The sequence below is a fragment of the Engystomops pustulosus genome, chromosome 2 (assembly GCF_040894005.1).
Source record: "Engystomops pustulosus chromosome 2, aEngPut4.maternal, whole genome shotgun sequence".
Classification (NCBI taxonomy): Eukaryota; Metazoa; Chordata; class Amphibia; order Anura; family Leptodactylidae; genus Engystomops; species Engystomops pustulosus.
This window is the reverse complement of record NC_092412.1, coordinates 226191431-226213041: the sequence shown is the minus strand read 5'-3', so window position 1 is coordinate 226213041 and position 21611 is coordinate 226191431. Positions and strand designations below refer to the sequence as shown.

The window sequence follows — 21611 nt, the reverse complement described above, 5'->3', positions numbered from 1 at the left end:
TAGCATAGGAATAGGAATATATGGTGCCGTATTCTGGAAAAATGATAGGACATGTCCTATCTTTCTACGGGATACGGAGCAGTACGGTGGCGCACGTGTGCTGCACTGTACTGCTCCTGTTGGGTGCCGTGCGCATATTGTCGTCTATGGGGGACATATATCGGCCGTATATAAGGCGCCCCCCCCCTCATACGGCAGTGAGAATTTAGCCTAATAATAAAAATCCATTTAGGGTGCTTTGTGGCAGCGGCTTTCACACACCTCCGAATTTCCGCAGATTTGAAGAGACCACTCATTGGCTTAAAGGGAACCTGTCATCGAGAAGGTTGTTTTCCAATGATGACAGGTTCCAGTAGGCTATTGTTAGCCCATCTAAATCTTAGATTTTATCTTACCTGGTTCCATCAGATCACCACCACAAGCAATCCTCGCGCTTGCGTGGTGAGCTCTGGCTTTCCGTCATGCGCAATGAGAATTAAGGATTTTCACTTCTCACTGCGCATGTGGAAATGGACAATAGCCTATTGGAACCTGTCATCATTAAAAATGACCTATGTGATGGCAGGTTCCGTTTAAATAGGTTATCCCAAGATTAAACATTATCCCCTATCCACAGGATAGGTGTGGGTCCGACTGCTGGGGCCCCTGTAATCCAAAGCACAGGCATGGATCCCTAATCGATGGAGAGGCAGGTTGAGCATATGAGCTGAACACAGCGCCCGCCTATCCCTAGCACTCTGATAGGATAGAATTAAGCAGCAGGGTACAGGCTCGACATGCCGCTCGATGTGCAATCCCCGTTCTTCAGATCAGTTGGATCCACAAGGATCACCGTGTATAGGCGTTAACTTCTAAACTTGGGACAACCCCTTTAAGCTTCCGTGGAACGTCCAGAACCAGAAGTACCAGGAGTAGGGTACATATGTGGGTTTTATTTTTTACATTTATTTTTTAAATAGATCCATACTCTACCTGTTATATGGAAGCCATAATGCTGGTGTAAACCTACTGTTATAGAAGACCATGGCACGTGGACATTTTAGACGCGTTTCCATTGCAGTAAATAGTTATAATCTGTAGAACAATTACAACAATACTCATCTTCAAGTGAAGCCGGATCTTATGACAAAAGAAAGAGACTTCAGTGTAAATTCTTACCATATGAAAGTTTCTCATCTTTCTGGCCTCATCTGTGCAACTATTACTAAAATCTAAAAAGGGACAAAATTTAAAGGGGTTACCCGTTTTAGAAAACTACTTGCCAACATCATATGAGGGCACAGAAGTGGTGGCCCTGGACCCAAGACTGTAGTCTATTAGGTAAAGCTCTCAGCTCTGAATCTGGGGGCGTCAGCCAAGAACATTGGAGAATCACTCTTTCACATATAAGAACCCACACAAGTGTCCTGACAGGAACATGGTATCCACATAATATAGTCAGTTCTTGCCATACTGGCGATGATGAGCATTACAGACAGTGATTGAGCCCTGACTCACCCCCTGATTCGTGTGTGTAGGCAAACACAATGTGCAAGATCAAAAGATCCTAAAGCAAAAAACTGAAAGCCACAACAAGTAGGGCCTAGTAAAGCACACAAGGCAGGAAGTCAATGTGGCTGGCAACAAATTTATTTTTTGGATGTTTACAGATTTTGATGAACATATCTCCACGTTTTACCCTATTAAACTATCAGTCCTGGGTAAGTTCCTTTCTAATATTCCCTCATCTAAAATCTCACCCACTTGCCTATAAAAATCTAATTCAAAGTCATTTGAAAATGAGCCGAGAAGAGTCACATTTGCCTGAGACGAGTCGCGGGAACTGTCACTTTAGACGCCACCTATCTTAGAAACATGCTTATATATATATATAAATAAAATAAGAAAATATCAGGTCACAACAGGCTTGTTGTTCTGTGAGCTACAGAAACAGATACAGGCTGTTTAAAAATGGAAGGAATTGGATTTTTATCTCCTTTTCCAGCTAAGCCTTTTGCTGCCTGTATCACTGGTTCAAGTCTGAAAGGTGAGATTCTTATCTTTAATATGACACCAATAGCATGTTATTAGGCGCTATAGACCAGAACATATGGACATATAAAAAGACACTACCCCTCCAGCCTCTAAACGTGACTCATCTCAGAGAAAATCTGTCTCTTCTCTGCTCGTTTTCACATGACTTTGGAGGGGATTTTCTTTTTTTGAAGTTAAATGGTTGAGATTTTACATAAAAGAGGGAATTCTAGAAAGAAGATTTGATATCCTACATGAGGATGCTAGTAGCAAAGGGGTATAATCCTGTGTCTAGCTTATTATACGTAGAGGCTTTATTGCAGCCGTGTGGTAAAGGAATATTACCTGCCCCCTTCGTTCTGGCATCAGCATAAAGGACTTTTTTTTTTTTATTATTTAAATCCGCTCATTATATTCCCCCCAATATATTTTAAGGACTTTCCAACTTCTCGGTGTTACATTGCATCCATGCCCAATATATCCCAGCATAGTAATAGCACATGTAACGCAGACAGACCTTATATAGTTATAGCATCAATCCAGATGAGAGGTGCAAAGACTAGTAAACGCTCGGTCAGCACAATGTAGTGGTCAAGCAAAGCTAAATCTGCTCCTAGGATCTGGGTTAACACATAAATTCTGCATAAAACTTGGATGCTTACTTTCAGAAACAGCGCCACAACGGTCCATGGGTTATATCTGGTACTGCAGCTCACCCCTATGAATTGGATTATCTGAAGAGAAAGTTCTGGGCAGATTTCTCAATAGTTTTGCAAGTTATCAGTCAGTAGCCTGTGAACCTTGCAAAGTTACCATAGCAGCGCTGTATAACTTGTTATTTTACACCCAAAAACTGGGAAACAAAGTCATTTAATATTTCTAGACAATTGTAAAATTGTTGAAACATTGTCAAAGCTATAAAAGTAACATCAGCTTTTAGAACTGTAACATCTAAACAACTTTTAGCCCCATTAGGTAGGGTATGAAACGTCCTTTCTAGAATTCTTTTTTCTATGTGAAATGTCACACTTTTACCTCAAAGAACATTTCTCCAAAGTCATGTGAAAATGAGACGAGAAGAGTCATATTTTGCCTGAGACGAGTCAAGTTTAAAGGCTGCAGGTGGAGTGTTACTTTAAACGTCCCCATCTTTGGCTCTATAGTAGCTACAGACATGATGTTGGTGTAATCTTAAAGAATCTCCGCTTCCAAATAGGTTTGTTAAGTGTTTGACGTATACAAATTAATAAAGAGAAGGTTGAGTATATGTGCATAGGCTCCCATTCCCTAAGGGACACATTTAGAGATCTTCAGTACCACATTCTAAAATATTTGGGCGTTTCCTTATCCAGGCTGTCAACAATCAGACAATTATTCCCTTTTATGACCCATCCCCTTTAAGGGCGAAATATTTTTACCCAGCTATGGGCTGAATGAGCTGAAACCAAAGCTAACCTCCCAGAACATCTATACCCAAGGCGCCGGATGATCTTCTCTGCATGTATATGGACATAACCAGCACATGGCATACATGACATTTAAAGGTGATCATAGATGGACAGGTGTTCATACACGACATCTCTGCCTCCAATTATCCATGTGGATAAATCAGTAGCAGGTTAATTAATCCCCTTTATGATCCATCCTGTTATTTTTGACCATAAAAAGAGCTTCAAACATTATTAGGTATTGGCCCTGGAGATCAGTGTAACCATAACTTTACTTACTTGTGTTAGTAGCAGCAGGACTGTGAAAAATACATTTACATTACAGGATTGCAGCTGCAATCAGTGCAGGGAGCTGTACAGCAGTACAGTGAATACATCTTACACACCAGTGCACTAGAGTCCTCCCAATCCAGCTACATTGCTTTTTTCACAGTCCCGCTGCTACTAACGTGTCGACACAGAAGTTCCATATTCCATTTTATTTTTCACATTTTGTTTTATACAGAAGTAATCCATATTGATTAACATAGCTGAATTTTATAACAATACTCTTGTACAATTATATAAAGAGAAGAGAACAGTGAGTCACGTCATCCGGAGAAGGGTGTGCGACTGCACGGGAAACCTAAACATATCCAGAAATAACAATTAATATTGATACAGCAATTAGCGAGGAATTGGAAGTACTGTACAGCGAGTAATAGGTGAATCACAGGTCCCAGGACACGCTCCTCTCACCTCCTGCAACCCATTATATATTCCCAAATTTAATTACTTTATCTATATGATCAGTGATTGGTGGGAAAGATTTTTCCGATTTCAGCCAAAAATTGGCCTATGAAGATAAACCCCCCAAAAAAACTCCTAATGACAAACTGGTGCTTCAATTCTCAATCCACATTTACACAAAAATCTGCCACATTGTGCCTCACATTGTCATCTGTAATAGCCAAATGGGGGAGGAGAAATTAAAGTCCTCGGAAGCCGAGGGGCGCTTTTACAAAGTTATTATTAAGTTATTATAACACGCCCCCGCCCCCCCCCCATCCCCTAAACATAACGTGACTGTGGTAATCTTCATATATTTGTAATCCATGGCCTTCTTCATTCTAAAATCAATTTTTTAAAATTATGCTGATAAACAGAGCCCCTCCTTGTTGCATCTTCACAGGCTGTTACACTGTGCAGGAGCACTTCCCGCTGTGTGAAAATTACAGCAGGCAGAGGGAGAATTGCTGAGGGAGCAAGCGGGAATGGAAGATCATGAAACAGCCCGTGTAAGCCCCAAAGCCCTGCCCCTTTGACTCATTAGCATAATTTTAAAAGTTGATTTTAGAGGTAATGAGACCATGGATAACAAATATAAGATTACCAGTGTCACAGTGCCACTGGGTTATGCATGCTTTTATTTTGATGGTAGATTTCCTCAACAGGAAGTTTGGGTACACTAAACTTCCGGCATACCTTTGTGGAGCTTGGGTTTAGGGTCATGAAGATATTCAGGTCATCTTTGTTGTTGCCACTATGAGCAGAATTCCAGGTGAGAAGTTTCCATGGGTCCGATGAGATGGGTCCACATAAGCCTCCGGTACATACATAGGGGAACCGGGGAAGAAAGGTCTGTACATCTTAACTGTGCATGCTGTGGGTACTGTCCGCTTTACTGTACTGTGACTCAAGTTATTCTCCCCTGGGTTCATGTCGTAAAGTGCGCATGCGCAGGATATTCATACGGACCCCAACCAGTTACCTGGATTTCTCTGCATGGGGCAGCGGCAGAGATGAGCTTGTGCTTGGTTATACCTCACCAGTATAAGGGTTAGATAGCGGTTTTATTGGGCTCAAACTGCCCCTGACAGATTCCCTTTAAGGGTCTTTAAACTTTCTTGCACAATTCTTTTCGCAGAGTAATACGTGGTGACATGAATCTGTGTAAAGGTTCCCTTTAATAAACTGTAACCCCGATTGCTACTTGCACTTCTCCTGAGCAATACCGGGTCCCAATGAGGAGAAGATAAAAGGCAAATTCTTCCCCTTCGCTCCCCGCAAGGTCTTGTTATTCTACTAATTCAACAGTTTCCAAGCAAAAGCCTGAGGGTAAAGGCCCCGCGATACAGTGTATCCAGAGTGACTAAGGATGCATAAAATATGTCGCTCACTAAAGCTTTCAGATTCAAGATGGAATTTGAGGAGGAGTGAGGATTACAGCTGGCGACCGCCAAATAGACCAGGAAGTCGAAAATATCCCACAAATAATTAGAACCTTCTTGTTTGGTTTGATTTTTGTTGTTGCGAGACTCAAAACCTTCCAACAATTGCAACGAAGGGTCCTGGGAATCTATGGAAATCAGACGTCATTCAGAGGTCACAATCCGAGCATTTAGACCCAAGGGACGCGACGATCTGCTTTGCATGTCTGTTGACACAACACACGGCATACATGACATACAGAGATCAGTACAGGCTCTTAAAAGTGGCCATAGATAGACAGGTGTCTCACTAACTTTAAGGCTTTGTTCACACAGGATCTCTCTGCCGACAACTCTCCATGGGGAAAAAAATAAAAATAAATAAAAATCTGTATTTCTCTGATACTGGGCGGGAAGGTGGGGGGGGGGGGGGGGGGTTTAACATGCAAAAATCTGGCAAAACTTTGCCATAAAATACATTTTTGACTCATGTGAAAAATAGAGGAGGTACATAACAAATCTGCCTGTTATCCCCATTCCTAAGGAGAGGGGATAACATACAGATTGGAGAGGGTCTGAGTGTTGTGGCATTTCGGAGGATCGGGCTTCTGTTCTCCCTAATGAATGAATCAGCGGAATGAGCTTGTGCCCTGCCGCTCCATGGTGCCCTGCCGCTTGAATGGTATGGAAGTGTCAGAAATTGCTGAGCACCGGGCTTTGGTATCTCCGCTACTTCCGATCACCGCCTATTTCAGTGCCAGAAATCGTGTAAGGGAGCTGTGCTCTCCATTATATTGGATGGAGGGTCAGAAACATGCTTGTCCTGCTTCTCCACCCATTAGTGGGATAGGCCTAACATGCAAACTTGGTACAATGACTAAGAATGGATTAGTTTTGGCGAACAAGTGCTGCAAAATTATACATTTTTAAATGTTTTTTTATCATTTTATTTTTTATTTGTGACTACGTCACTACATGCAATGTGGGTGTGGAGGATACCCAGGAGGGTGCAGCCACCGGCTAAGAGGGCGGGCACGGGGCTTTCATGTCCTGTACTTGTTTACTTTCTAAAAACCTGTGTAGTTTTATGCAAAACTACACCAGGTGGGGCCCGGCACAGCTTTACTGTCCGGCACAGCCGTCCCACTGATGCATCTGGTGACCTAAGCCTTTTGATGTATAGGGTGGGACAGGGGTGGGGGTGGTCATATGCCGGCGTATGATAAATCCCCTCACTGTGTTTTAATAGGTGGGTCCTGATAGCGGTTGAAGGAACCCAAATTTACTCCATACCAAAGTCACCTGTACACATCCAAAAAAAAGTCCATGACAGGTTTTGCTTTTTTAAGGTTTCCCTTGGATTAAAGTTTAAGGTGTTGACCAAATGAAACCGAAACGACTATGGTAGTTTTATATGGTTCAAGAGATAAACCAGAAAGAAATAGCGCTACAGAAATAACAAGACACTCCGTTATTTATGAGACGCATCACACACTAAAACGTGATTTATTCACATCAACAAAGCTGTAAAATCATGCGACTAAGTGAGTGCTCTGTGTACACCGAGGGTATAAAACACCCGAGAAGAAATCACTCTGCTCACAGCAGAAATTATTCTATAAAGCAGAATTATAGCTCCATAAAAACTGTTCTAAAATTCACTGCCAAATCATGAAACCAACAACTGCCCTCTAGCTAGAAAGAAACCTTAGGGTGATGCCACACATGGCGTTTTTAGGCACGTTTTCTAAAAACGCATCAGTTTTTTGAAAACGCATCCGTTTTTGTCCTTTAAATTGTGCAAATTTGGAAAACTGGACAAAAACAAATGCGCTTTCAAAAAACTGTTGCGTTTTTAAAAAACGGATGCATTTTTTACGATCTGAAAAACGCGCTAACTAAAAACGGCCTAAAAACGCCATGTGTGGCATCACCCTTATTAGGCTACATTCACACCCCATCTGGTAGATGGGAGCATCCTATTTGCCTCCATCTACTCAGTATGTCGTATACGGTGCAAAACACAGGATGGAACGATAATAAAGAATAATAATAATTCCTTTATTTATATAGCACACACAGATTACACAGCGCTACACAGAGTTTTGGTCAAACCAGTGCCTGTCCCCATGGGGCTCACAAATCTAATCAACCTCCCAGTATGTTTTGGAGTGTGGGAGGAAAGCAGAGGACCCGGAGGAAACCCATGCAAACACAGAGAAAACATACAAACTCTTTGCAGATGTTGACCCTGGGACTTGAATCCAGGGCCCCGGTGATGCAACAAGCTACATCTTCTTATCCTGCTCCCTCCTGCTGAGCAACATATATATATACTCAGCAGAGGCAACTGGAGAGAATAGTGGACAGATGCAAAGCATTGCATCCATTCCCAACCTCCGCTGAACGTACAAGTCATATAGGGAGGAGAAGAAGGGCGCGTTCCCCGTATCTGGAGTATATAGCCAGCCAGCACCCTGCCCCCTAATATATAGCAAACAAGCCCATACCCCCAGTATATAGCCAGCAGCCCCCTGCGGATGCACGGACTAAGACATCTGCCACTTGCTGATGTGCCAGGATCAAGAGGAGGATCTAGAGGAGGACCAGCGGGAGACGTCGGAAAGGGGAGTATACAGTTTATTTCTTTATGTACCCGAATATAAGCAGAGTGATCCTTTATCAGCAAAAAAAAAAAAAAAAACGGTGTTGAAAAACTACAGTATAAACCATAACCAAAAATGTTCAAAAAAAATTGCAAACAGTAAAAATTATTGAGGTCATGAGTGAAATAAATCACTGTCTACAACTGGAAGAGAAAGTACAAGAGGAAGAGGAGCCAGACAGGCTTGAGGTTTCTTACCCAACATTGGCGGCTTTCGATATAACACGCATGGGGCAGTGGCCTAAGCAAGACAAGCTCCACATATTGTAATATTTTGTAATTTTGTACCCATAAAAAATTACTTGGCAGCTCAAGTTTCCCATTATCCCCTCAAATAGACGGCTGGACTTGATGTCTTCCTTACCAACCCATAACCCTTTGTGTTGGTGCCAATTTTTGTTAAGTGAAAGGTGTAGTTGGCAAATGATGCCCTTGTGTTCTATTATTACCAGTAAGTTAATAGTCGAGGTACTTCCCAGCTTTGGGTATAATGACAGGAAACGGTGCCAAGAGGAAGGCATCAGACAATTGGTGTATTAATATCTTACATGCTGGACAACATTTACAGCTTGTTGTGGCAGTGGATTTGTGTCTATAAACATGTCCAGGTCCGGGAAAACAATGGCGCCCTTGATGGATGTCTCATTGCTAAATTTAAAGCTGGTTCGGTAGTTTCTGCAGCCGTATGTGGGAGCTGAGAGAAGCTGCGCTCTGTCATGTACTGGTTTATAAGACTTTACCAGGATTTTTACAAGAATCCAGATAGGACTCTTAAGGAGAGCCAGTAAGAGTCCTGCTTAGTCCATGGCCGGTCACTTCACTGATCGACTGTTTGGGATTGCACACTAAAACCTGTGTGCCACTCTGCATATATTTATCAATTGTTCCAAATTATACAGGTTCTCCTCCAGACACTGCGCTTAGTTTTCATTAGTTTATCTAAATGAAAACCTCATCCTCTTGATGTACATTGCCATGTAGTTTGGTTTTTTAAAATTATGCAGGAAAGGGGTAGGAAACCCCTGTGCCCGCCTACTGTGCTCCCCTCTATGACACCTCCACATGGCGTAGAGGTGGAGTAGTCTCTACCTTAATTGCCCTGCACAAGAATTTGCAATACTTTCACCTCTTCTACTCCAGAAAACTGGCGTAGCAGCAGTGATAAATCTCCCCCAAAGAGTAAATAAGACGTCACATGAGAGATATATACACATCTAATGGTCATGGTGGCCGCTGCCTAGACTAAAAAGGTACAAGACAATGTTCTTCAAGTCATGTTGATGTATCCTCCCAGGTCAGGACGGATAACTCCTTGAATAACTTTACTACTAAATCAAGTCATAGCAATAACTCTGTCAAAGTGCAAAGGATGAGACTCATACCGTATTTTTCGGATTATAAGGTGCACCATCAATAAATGGCTGCTAAAACGCCCATCATATATAAGGCGCACTGGATTATAAGGCGCACCTGATTATAAGGATGAATGACCAGCCGGTGGCAGACCTGTGCACAGTTCAAGGCAGCTGTTGTCTGTAAGTACGGTTCATATATAAGGCGCACTGGACTAGAAGGCGCCCCTTTGATTTCTGAGAAAATCAAAAGGAATTTTTGTGCGCCTTATAGTCCGAAAAATACAGTAATAATGGATATGATCACTGAATTATTGTGATGTTCATACTCTGGTACCTTGCACTGTGGTTGGTCCGTAAAATCTGGCCTGTGTGTGGTCCTTGAGTTAAGGAGCGACCACGGTTATGTGCCGTCGGACTTACCTTGCCAACAAGCAATAATTCACTGCCTTCAACAGCCGTCAACCATGGTCATCAATATAAAAAACTCTGAAGGTGTAGATCAAGGACACGAAATTCCTAAATTCTATCATAGCAAACATTAAGCTAGACATTGCTTGTGACCATTGTTGGCACATCATGGTCACGTGCCATTGGCAGAGCTGTCAATCAAGGTATATATGTGTGTGGGGGGTGTAAATCAGGACGAATAGGAGTCCTGTCATATTCTATGGAGAGGTGATCAATATGAATCAGATGACTCCAGAAGAAGACCCAATTCTATCAAATCTTACATAGAACTAGACATCTCTTGCTCAATATTCAACAACCAGGGAGTGACTTTTATATCTAAGATGAAATTACTGATGAGCATCTGTATTATTAATTGAAAGACTCAATGACTCAGACGTAACACTGATAATTGGCGGCTGCGCCAGGACTTGGCACTGAAGTGGACTGATTCAATTACAATTCTGCTCTCCCACGAGAACACCCACATTTTGGCACCCAGGGTCCACTAGCAACAGGTTGCATAAATAAACCCTAAAAAAAAAAAACATAAGTTAACAGTCACTAGCTGGAAGAGAAGGATACAAGTGTGTAACATAACAGTGGAGGGGACGTGGCGTTTGTTTAGAGAATTCCAAAAATTGTTCTATCCCAGAAAGTCCGGGTATTCCTAAAACGCTGCCTCAGCTTCACCCAGTCAGAAGGGTGCGGGACATTCCTTTAAGTCAGCGTGCTGATTCAAGCCTAACAGATGGAGCGGAGCTGGGCTGTCTGCCAGCTGCTAGAAAGGTGTGCCAACCTCTTGCCAAGCTGCCATGTGCAGATAGTTAGGATTCCCTAAAGCGGTCTGCTAAGTCGGCAGTATTAAGCTACGTCTTGTGATCAGTCAGACTTTCTTAAAGGAAACTAAGACTTATAGAAAGTTGATGGCAGTGCAGATCAATGACTATTAAAGTTGTAGTCCAAGATGTCTACACTGATGGGCTGAAACAGATTACAGAGTATGTTCAGACAGTGTTAATTATTGGCCCTGGAGATCAGTGTAACAATACATTTGTGTGTTAGTAGCAGCAGAACTGTATAAAAAATGCATTCATATTCCAGGATTAAAGCTGGTGTGTGAGATCTCCGAATACAGCCACCGTCACTGCCTTGTAAGAACAGTAACAGGCTTCTGGTTAGATATTACAGCAGAGGGGCTGGGGAGCAGTTTGAATGCAGTGTGAAGAGACTCCTCTGGTGTTCCAAGACCAGCTACAATTCTGGAATATAACTGCTGTATCTCTGCACTCAAACTTCTTCCCAGCACACCCACCCCACTGCTATAATATCTAACCAGAAGCCTGTTACAGCTCTTATTCAGGTCAGAGGCAGGGACTATGTTCAGTGAAGAGATCGTAGACCCCGAATGCTCTAATTCCAGCTACAATCATGGAATTAATTTTTTCCACAGTCCCACTGCTACCACACAAAAAGGTATGGTTACACAGATCACCAGGGCTGCTACTTATCACTGGCTTTGTATAGTCACACCTGTTGGTAGACTCCATTGAGCATAAGTGGAAGTGTAAAGGACTCCCAACTATCTTTGCTGGATAATAGACTGGCACAGAAGAAGACGGCTACATTTGAGAAGTTATTGACTGACGACGGTATCTGGGAGCGGCTTATTTTTCTTTTGATTGAAAATACATGCATGCTCTGCCAAACAGAGCTCATATGTGTATGCACATAGGGTGGGGGATAGCGGACTGCGGTGTATGGATAACTTCATTGAAGTATAGGAAGCCGGATGTAAACCAGGCAACGAAAATATGGACTCTGCGCTACCTGGGAGTCTTGCCTGCTGTTTACATCTGGTAAATCTGGGAATTGTTTTATTTCTATACATTTGATAATACAGAACAAGGTGACTGATCCTGTACAAGTGTCTCTACCATCATCTTTTATGTCCTGAATAATAGTTCTGTGATTGGACTTGTTCTGTTACACGACCCAGACTCCTGCTGACTGTAAGGACACGTCAGGCCTTGGCAAGTCTATAGTTCAAGCTCAGGTCTAGTCTGGGTAAATGATTGTCAGCACAATCTGAGGATGTAAAAGACCATAACACAAGGTGACTAATACTCTGCTATCTGTCCTATCCATCTGCCTGTCATGTGTATCATTTACAAATACAAAAGGCAGATTTCCTAATCTTAGACCGGATCGGTAATCTGCTGAGCAATTGTAAACAAAGAGGGGGCGGGGGGGTTCGTTTCGGACCATCTGTTCAACGCAACTTTTTTTTTTTTATATACATTTGTACTTTGTAATCTGTACGAGTCAATGTCTGATTAAAAAATGTATACAAGTAAAAAACTAAAATCCACTAAAAAGTATAATAAATAATAACAAGTTCTCAAAGACTAATCTCCTGCAAACCATTAACATGACCTATAATTGTCTTGTCAAGCAACACCTACAGCAGACCACCCCTGCCCGGGAAGGTGTGAGAGGACATGACTAAGGCTCAGGTATAATATTACTCACAAGTTTTTTGCCCAGAGGGACAACCATGAAACCGAGACCTCACAAACTGGTCTCTGGGTGAATGTTCTCTTTGTCATGCTTGTAGAACCTGCGTTTCTTAATGTGTCCTACTGAAAAAATACACCTAGAATTATATCTTTGGTCTCGTGGAATATAAATGTAGAGAAATCATGTAGCATCCAGTTACATTACAACATGTGCATCAAAATCTAACTTTTGGGGATCTGAAAAAAAATAATTTTTGCTGGCCCACTTAAAAGGGAACCTGTCAGTAGGTTTAAAGACCCCAAAACGTTCATGCACCTAGGGTTTAGGTTCCAAAACTTTTTTTCTTTTTTACATAAACTTGTGTAGGTGGTTGCATTCCCCAGATTCTAGGTGGGACAGGCTGCAGGGGTCAGAGTACTTGGTTCCCCTTTGGACTCCCGGATCATGCACACTGTGTATTGTGATATCCGCCTCACCTTTACAGCAAATGTTATGACAATTTGGTGCATGCGCAATGTAGCGGCTTTACTAGGTACAGCACACATGTAGCCGGGCTCCTAGCTAACTGAAGTCATTGGATCCCCCTGGCAACATTACCATCTGAAATCTTGGAAACGCAGCTACTAACACAGTTAATGGGCACAGTGGCTCAGTGGTTAGCACTAAAACCTTGCATCGCCAGGGACCTGGGTCAAATCTCATCCAGGTCAACATCTGCAAAGAGTTTGTATGTTCTTTCGGTGTTTGCGTGGGTTCTCTCCGGGTCCTCCGGTTTCCTCCCACATTCCAAAAACCTACTGGTAGGTTGATTAGACTGTGAGCCCCATTGGGGACAAGGACCAATTCGGCAAACTCTGTACAGCGCTGCAGAATCTGTGTTTGCAGTATATAAAGGAATTATTATAAATCTATCATCAAAATCCATCATACATCAGGGGCACATTCTCATTGATCCAGGCACTGACTGTGGTAATCTTCTGTTATTTATGGCCTTGTTTCTTCACACTAAATATCTCAAAAATAAGGGTCACTATCACCTTCAATGGTATTTGTGGAATTACAGCATTTCTTACAAACCCTTATAAAAGAATTCAGAAAAACATTACACCTGTTCACTTTTATTATTTTTAGGTATATTTTTATAAATAAAAAAAAGTCCAAGTGATGTCAGGGTTAGGGTCTGAGAGTAGGTGGTGGTCTCAGATTCTTAGGCCTTTTTTGTAGGACATGCATAAAAATTCACTGATATTACACGGAATTACAGAATTTACTTCGCTAACAAAAACAAAACAAAAAAAAAAAAAAAAAATCTTTACATGTTCTCTGTGCAAGTATTTTTTCCTTGTCTGTTCCGGAAGTTAATGTTACTACAAACAAGCTTATGCGGTGAGATAATCTGTCAGGGCAGAAATTTTTTTTTTTCTTCTTCTTTTACACGGAAGAAACTGATTACAACTAAAAAAGGTAACAAAAAAAAAAAAAAAAGAGAGAAAACAAGGAAGTCATTGAGTATATATATATATGTATGTTATGTTGCAACTCGGACGATAACCCATTTTCTACACATTTTGAAGGTGACAATTGTAAAGTCATAGAAAAATTACATGATGGGGACATTTGTGGATGTTCGTCTGGCTGTGACAAACATGAAAACAAAAAAAAAATTGATAAAAAGTGGTGCCGGTGGAGAAGCAGATAATTTTGGTGATGTACATGAGGTAAAAGATGGTAAAAGATTTTTTCCAGGTATACAAGGAAAATAAACATACAGCAGAAATTTAAAAGGGGAAAAAATCATACCGATACCTCAATTACCTTTAACCCGATGTCCTTTACAAGGAGAGACCAACATAAAAGTATTATTCCAGGAGAACTTCTTTAACGATGGCCACAATAAAACCACCACTTCCTCCAGTAACTTTATACATACAGTATGTACAATCATATTCATTGTTTCATTTACTTTTCACCCCAATGGATATAAAAAAAAACCCCCACAAAGGTGCAGACCAGAAGCACATCCATGCCTTTGTAATTCAATTTTTAATTATACAGGCAGACTTAAGAACACCTGACTTACAGACGACCCCTAGTTACAAACGGACCTCTGGATATTGGTAATTTATTGTACTTTAGTCCTAGGCTACAATAACCAGCTGTAACAGTTATCACAGGTGTCTGTAATGAAGCTTTAGTGTTAATCCTGGTTCTTATGACAACCCAACATTTTTAAAATCCAATTGTCACAGAGATCAAAAAAAAAGTTAGGCTGGGGTTACAATAATAAAGTATACAGTTCCGACTTACATACAAACTCAACTTAAGAACAAACCTTAAAGACCCTATCCTGTACGTAACTTGGGGACTTCCTGTAGTTAGCGCATATGCACTAGCCTGGAAATCATTCTAGCACACGGCTGCACTACATGCAAGACTTCATGACGGATCAGCCTCCTGTGGGCCCTTTCTACGGGCGTCTATCTCCAGCGTTACTCAGCATGAGAACTCATGGGATGGGATGCTGAGTGACGTTGGAGAGAGGAGGCATTGCCAAACTTCCCCATCTCTCTGACTTTATCTTACGGGAGGGGGGGGGGGGATAGGAGGAATAAAAGTACTTTTTTGGAGGCACGCTGCAGCATTGTCTGGCTATAAAAACACGTTTTGAGGACAAGGTTTTGGATTGGAGAAGGAGATGACAGGTTCCCTTTAACCCATGTTAATCATAAATATACAATGACCCCACACTACTTGTTCTTTGGTGACATACACCATACCCATAACCTCCCCTACACCCATTACATATTAAAAATAGTCTAACAGAAGGGATTTTACCTTTCTGTGAAATTGATCCGGCACAAAATGTAAAATGTCAACCCAACAAAGAAAAAAAATAAATAAAAAAAATTACGTTTAGACAAACACGTTCCAAAAATTCATAAAAAGCGTTTATTTAGGTCCAAAACAGTCACAGGGTTTGGACAGTGTGTTGGGTGCTTGGTGCAGCTTCCCTTGTGTCGTGTTAACCGTTTTGTCTGCATTGGGCCAATTCTTTAGACAACCAAAATAACCAGATTTTCAACTATGAGAAATTGTGACTTCTATCTCCATGGGATCGAGAGCAATGACGGCCTCGTCCATAAAGCAAGTAGTCGCTGCTCGGATCAGTCGCTGGAGCTTTCACTCATCCCTATCCGACGTGTACGGGATGCACAGCAGTGGAAAGTTGTGATTATCGAGCAATTTGGGGATAAAGGAAAAGCCAGTGACATGTAGGACAATAGAAAATGAAAGGGAACAGACTCGCCTTGTGGGGTTATAGGCAGTTTTATGTGGAGGATGGATTTACAGGGTTGTATGAAGTATTGAGGTAAACCATAGTGATCTGCCTTTAAAATTCAGTCACACGGGACAGATCACAGGAGGAGAACTACTGCAGTTCCTGGAAAGTAACAATTAGACTACAGAGCAGGGAACCCTTCAGGGCAATTTGGGAAACTAAACCACCGACAGGTCCTTACGACATCGCAGATTGCACTGTATTTTTACCTCCGTACCTGCAACAAAAAAACAAACCAAAAAAAACAAACCAAAAACATACTTACCTTGGTCCAGTGCACTCCACACCTAAGCACCCTTCAGTACACCTGAGCACCCGTGTAGCACCTGTAGGTACAGCACAGTAAAGACTGGGGGGACTACTCCAGCTTCACTACATTACTGCACCGGCGCCTAGAGTCCAATTTGCCTTACTGGACTCAGTCACTAGGTAGGTATAAAAGGTTTTTTTTTTTTTTTTACTTTTAAATATCAGCCAGGGCAATTTGAGACACTACTAAAGCACAGATGCACAAAGATCTGCAGTTGATTTGGTTTCAAATGGCCCTAATAAGGACATTTATCACCAGGATGAAGAATTGTAGACCAAGCACACTTACATGCCGGTTTATGTCCCTTGTGGCAGGATCTGCTCTTCTTTTAGTGTCTCGTGCCTTTATTTAAAAAAAAAAAAAAAAACGGCTTCAAACATTATGCAAATGCACCTTAGGGTCTCAATTAGTAGCTATGTAGCCTGGAGCCCCTCAGACTCATTTGCATAATGTTTAAAGCCTTTTTTGTAAAAACAAGGGCATAAGGAGCTAAAAGACTTGCGGGTCCTGCTAGAAGGTGCTCGGTTTACAATCCTTCATCCTGGTGGTAGATGTCCTTTATAGGAAATCTACCATCAACATCCATCATGATAATCAAGGAACACTTTCTCATAGATCCAGACACCGGGACTGTGGTGGTCATCTTATATTTGTGTCTTCCATGGCCTCCTCCCTTCTAAAAAAAAAAAAAAAAAAAAAAAAAAAAAAAATGCTAATGACCCATAAGGGCTTCCCAATGTATGAGCAGACAGAGGAAGGGAAAAGTGCTTCTGTGCATTGTAACAGCCTGTGAAGCCAGAGCCCCGAGGGCCCTTCAGGGTCATTAGCATAATTAAAAAAATGATTTTTAGAAGGAACAAGGCCATTCTTAAGACATGTAAGAGGATTACTACAGTCACGGTGCTTGAATCTATGAGCAAGTGTCCCTGGTAAATCATGCTTAAAGGGGTTGTCAACTTTCAGCAAATAATTGATATTGTTTGTGTACAACATACTTTCTGTATAAATTTCTCATAGTTTTCTAGATCTCTGCTTGCTGTCATTCTATAGGAAGCTTCTATGTTTACTTCCAGTGGATAGAAATCTGACCATGGTCACACAGGTGCACGGCTCGTTATATCACAGAGTAATCAGAGCTGTGTGATATAACAAGCCGTGCACCTGTGTGACCATGGTCAGATTTCTGTCCATTGGAAGTAAATATAGAAGCTTTCCATCGAATGACAGCAAGCAGAGATCTCGGAAACCGTGAGGAATTGAAACAGAAACTATATTGGAAAATTGTATAACATTTCCTTACACAAACAATTTAAAATATTTGCAGAAAGTGGACAACCCCTTTAACTTTGAGGGTAGATTTCCTTTAAGGGTGCTATTACATGATGCCTATGTAAAACCGGCCAGGGCATTGTCTGCAGCGACAGCAAAATGTGTGACTACTAGAACAATGAGTCCGCACAATGCTGAAGACTACGGTATCACAAGATTCATAAGACGTAAATACTTGTTTCTCAACCCTGATATAACACAAAGTGTCCTGAAATCTCAGGTCAACGGAAAATAAACTGACTATTACCTGGCAAAGAAATACCTAAACAAAGCAGATAAATCTGTGGCGAGATCCTGCAGCATTGGCGGAAGCCGTGTTATTGTGTAAGACGTCTTGTGGTCGGGCACAGCGTGTACTGATAACACAATCACTCCTCAGGACTGCGGCTTCTCCCAATAACCCAGATCGAAAACGGAAGGAGTATCCAGACGTCATAAACAACATAGTAAAAGAAATGCAACAGTGGAATCTATGACCTGTGCACATAAGCAAACCATCATTTCCAGTAAATTTTGGACGTCTGGTAGTTTGTCTGTATGTAAATTGCAATCCTGTGCAATTTTACCAATAGGCACTTTCCCATTTACACAGGATGATGTACGTCCAATAATAAAACTTTACATATACTGTATAAAAGATGCAATTGTCTAGTTACAAAAACTCGAGCACAGCCTTAGGCTATATGTACAATAACGAGTTCTCCTGCACAGTGTAACAGCCTGTGAAGCTGCAGCATGGACTGGCTCTGGTGACACCAGAACCCTTTGGGCTTGTTAGCATAATTTTAAAAGTTGATTTTAGAAGAAAGGCGGCCATAGATAACAAATATAAGACGATTATCACAGTCCTGGTGCCTGGATCTATGAGTAAGTGCACTTGGTTTATCATGATGGATTTTGATGGTAGTTTTCCTTTAAGATGCCTGAGAGGGTTTACTCCCCTCTTCCTCAGCTATATGGAGATTATCTAGGCGTGAGAAAAGTTTGCCAAAGCAATATCCATCTAAAGCACATATCAAAACTGAATGTGGATTCGTGAAATCGATCATTTGGAGATCCAGGAAAATAAAAACCACATTTAGTAATAATAAATAATCATTATTTACATAGCGCAGATTACGCAGCGTTGTACAAAGCATGTCAAATTCGTCCCTGTCCCCAATGGGGCTCACAATCTAAACAACCTAACAGTAATTTTTGGAGTGTGGGAGGAAACCGGCGTACCCGGAGGAAACCCACGCAAACATACAAACTCTTTGCAGATGTTGACCTGGATGGGATCAAACCCAGGACCCCAGCGCTGCAAGGCAAAAGTGCTACTCACTCAGCCACCATGATGCCCATAAAAGGCGGGATAGGACCTTTCAATCTTTCTTATCCACTTATCCCATGTACTAGTTACTCCAACAGAAGACTTAACAATAGAAGAGAACAATGACACTCTGGAGACAGGTCGGGCTGGAGCAATGTATGATGTCACTCACTACACAGTAAGACCAGGCTTCCACACATGTCATTTCCACATTAGAAAGGGAGGCGATAAATCCCCTTTAAGCCTAATAATAAAGTTACGGGAAGTTACGGATTCCCTGTTATTAGCCATTAACCGAGGGCCCTGTTATTACCCTTCCAGGAATGGAATGACGTCTCCCACGGTTACACAGAACTAGAAAGTTGCTGCCATTTCCTGTTACCGTACACCTGATGTAACAAGCAGAAACTGTGTCCTGGCGTGTAACAACAGCATGACAATAACAGAGGTGCCCGGGTTATGACCATCCAAAAAAATTGTACAAAATCACAGACATTTACCTTCGAGGCTGCGACCGGCACTCTTCTTCCCCGCTGTCCGCCTCCTGCAAAGACAATGATTCCATGTTAGACTTGATTTAGTCAGACACAATATATAAAGTATTATATTCGGAAAATCTAAAAGTAAATTGAATATGGGCCCAATACATTTACCAGTGGTTCTGTAGATCACAGAAGCACAAGTTTGATGTGATCTAAAAGACAAGATTATTATCTTTAACATGACACCAGAAGAATGTTATAAGGCGCTACAGAACCGAAAATAGGGGCACACAACCAAAAGCAGCCTCTAGAGTTGACTCATCTCAGCCAAAATATAACTAACTTCTGCTCACTTTCACATGATTATGGAGGAGATTTTTATTTTTTTTAGATGTAAACATGTGAGATTTCACATAAAAAAGGTAATTCTAGAATAACATTTCATACCTGACCTGAGGGGACTAGTAGTTTAATGGGGTGAAATCCACAAAGCAAGCTGATGGGTGGGGGTCTCAGCGATTATACCACCACGGATCACTAGAACGGGGGTCGCACATGGCCGGATGCCCTGTACATGGAGCCGACAGAGATTGTTGAGTGTGGTGCAATATCCGTCAGCTCCATAGAGATGAACAAGGCATCTCGAAAGTAAAAAAAATTAAACAGTGGACGGAGCCTCTTTGAGCTGCTCATGACCCGTGTAGATTCAACTTCATACCAAAGAGGTCCCAGATGTTTTAGGAGGGCCTGTGCTTTGTCACATCTCCTTCGCATGTATTCTTTTTTAATTTAACAATTTATTGAAAGAGTTTTGTACAATTGTTACATATAACCACAAGCTATTGTCTGCATATTACCGTATTTTTAGATTATAAATCGCACCGGATTATAAGGCGCTCCATCAATAAATGCCTGCTAAGACGTCTAGGTTCATATATAAGGCGCAACGGATTATAAGGCGCACCTGATTATAAGGATGAATGACCAGCAGGTGGCAGACCTGTGCACAGTTCGAAGCAGCTTTTGTCTGCAAGTATGGTTCATATATAAGGCGCACCAGATTATAAGGCGCACCTTTGATTTCTGAAAAAAATCAAAGGATTTTTTGTGCACCTTATAGTCTGAAAAATACGCTATTGAGCGCATGTAATTCAAATGTGCCCCCCCAACTCCATGCATACAGTGTATTGTTTATGGTTTGACTTGCATCCCTGCACCTACAATGGTGCCAACCACTGAGTAACCATACATGCCATAGGATTGTAGGCACTCGTCTGTACACCCAGCACAAGCCTAATTACATTGTACATAGATATCCAGTCCTACACAGATCTATAAATAGGATTTGCAAATCAATCAGACAAATCCATGGGCGAACCTATTACTTATGCATGCGCAGTACCTGTACTCCAGACAGCGGGTTACACAACTCCTCATATACATCGTGTGCAGCACGGAGCAATTCATAACATTCATAGAAGTTATAAACAGACTATTTGGCAACCGCATCTAATTTACTATTGCTCCCCATCAATAAGCAGCAGGATATAAATAAGTTACACTCCGGACTGTTCATTGTGTTCCAAACTGTAACAACCCACAACAATCCCAGGGAAACTCCCCTGGCAATATTAATAGTACTAATAAATATTCCAAAAATCATTTGTCCGGAGAACTAAAAACATGGCTGCTTTCTTCCAAAAACAGCGCCACGCCTGACCATGGTTTGTCCTGGTATTGCAACTCAACTGTAGAGAGAGGAACGGAACTTACATGCATCACCATGGTCAGGAGGGGAGCAGTTTTTGGAAGAAAGCAGCCATCCTTTTCAACAACCAGAGGATAGGGGGGGGGGGGGGGTTACAATCTGATCGTGGGTACTATTGGGACCCCCACTGATCACAAGAAAAGGGCTTCAGTTCTTACTAATTTGTGATACTGATATATGGTATCTGCAGCACTTAAATAGAATGTGAGTGCTGGAGATACCAGAGCGCTGTGCATGGCAATTTCAAAAACTTCCATACTATTCAATGGAGCAGAAGCAGACATGCACAAACTGCACCTCCATTCAATAGTATGAGACTTTCAAAAACTGCAGAGCACAGCACACTGGTATCTCTAGCACTCCAATTCACAGTCTATTTAAAAACTTTAGATACCAGAGCGCTGTGCTTTGCGATTTCCAAAGCTCCCATACT

The 21611-nt window shown here is 41.7% G+C and overlaps 1 protein-coding gene across 2 annotated transcripts in view; it reads right to left on the bottom strand.

Moving 5' to 3' along the window:
- SSH2 (slingshot protein phosphatase 2) overlaps positions 1-21611 on the bottom strand; it is a 148812-nt gene that overhangs the window by 69040 nt on the left and 58161 nt on the right. For both annotated transcript variants that reach the window (XM_072138348.1, XM_072138350.1), the window contains one exon: positions 19429-19472. In XM_072138348.1, coding sequence (XP_071994449.1) covers positions 19429-19472 — 44 coding nt within the window. The remainder of the gene's footprint in view (positions 1-19428; positions 19473-21611) is intronic.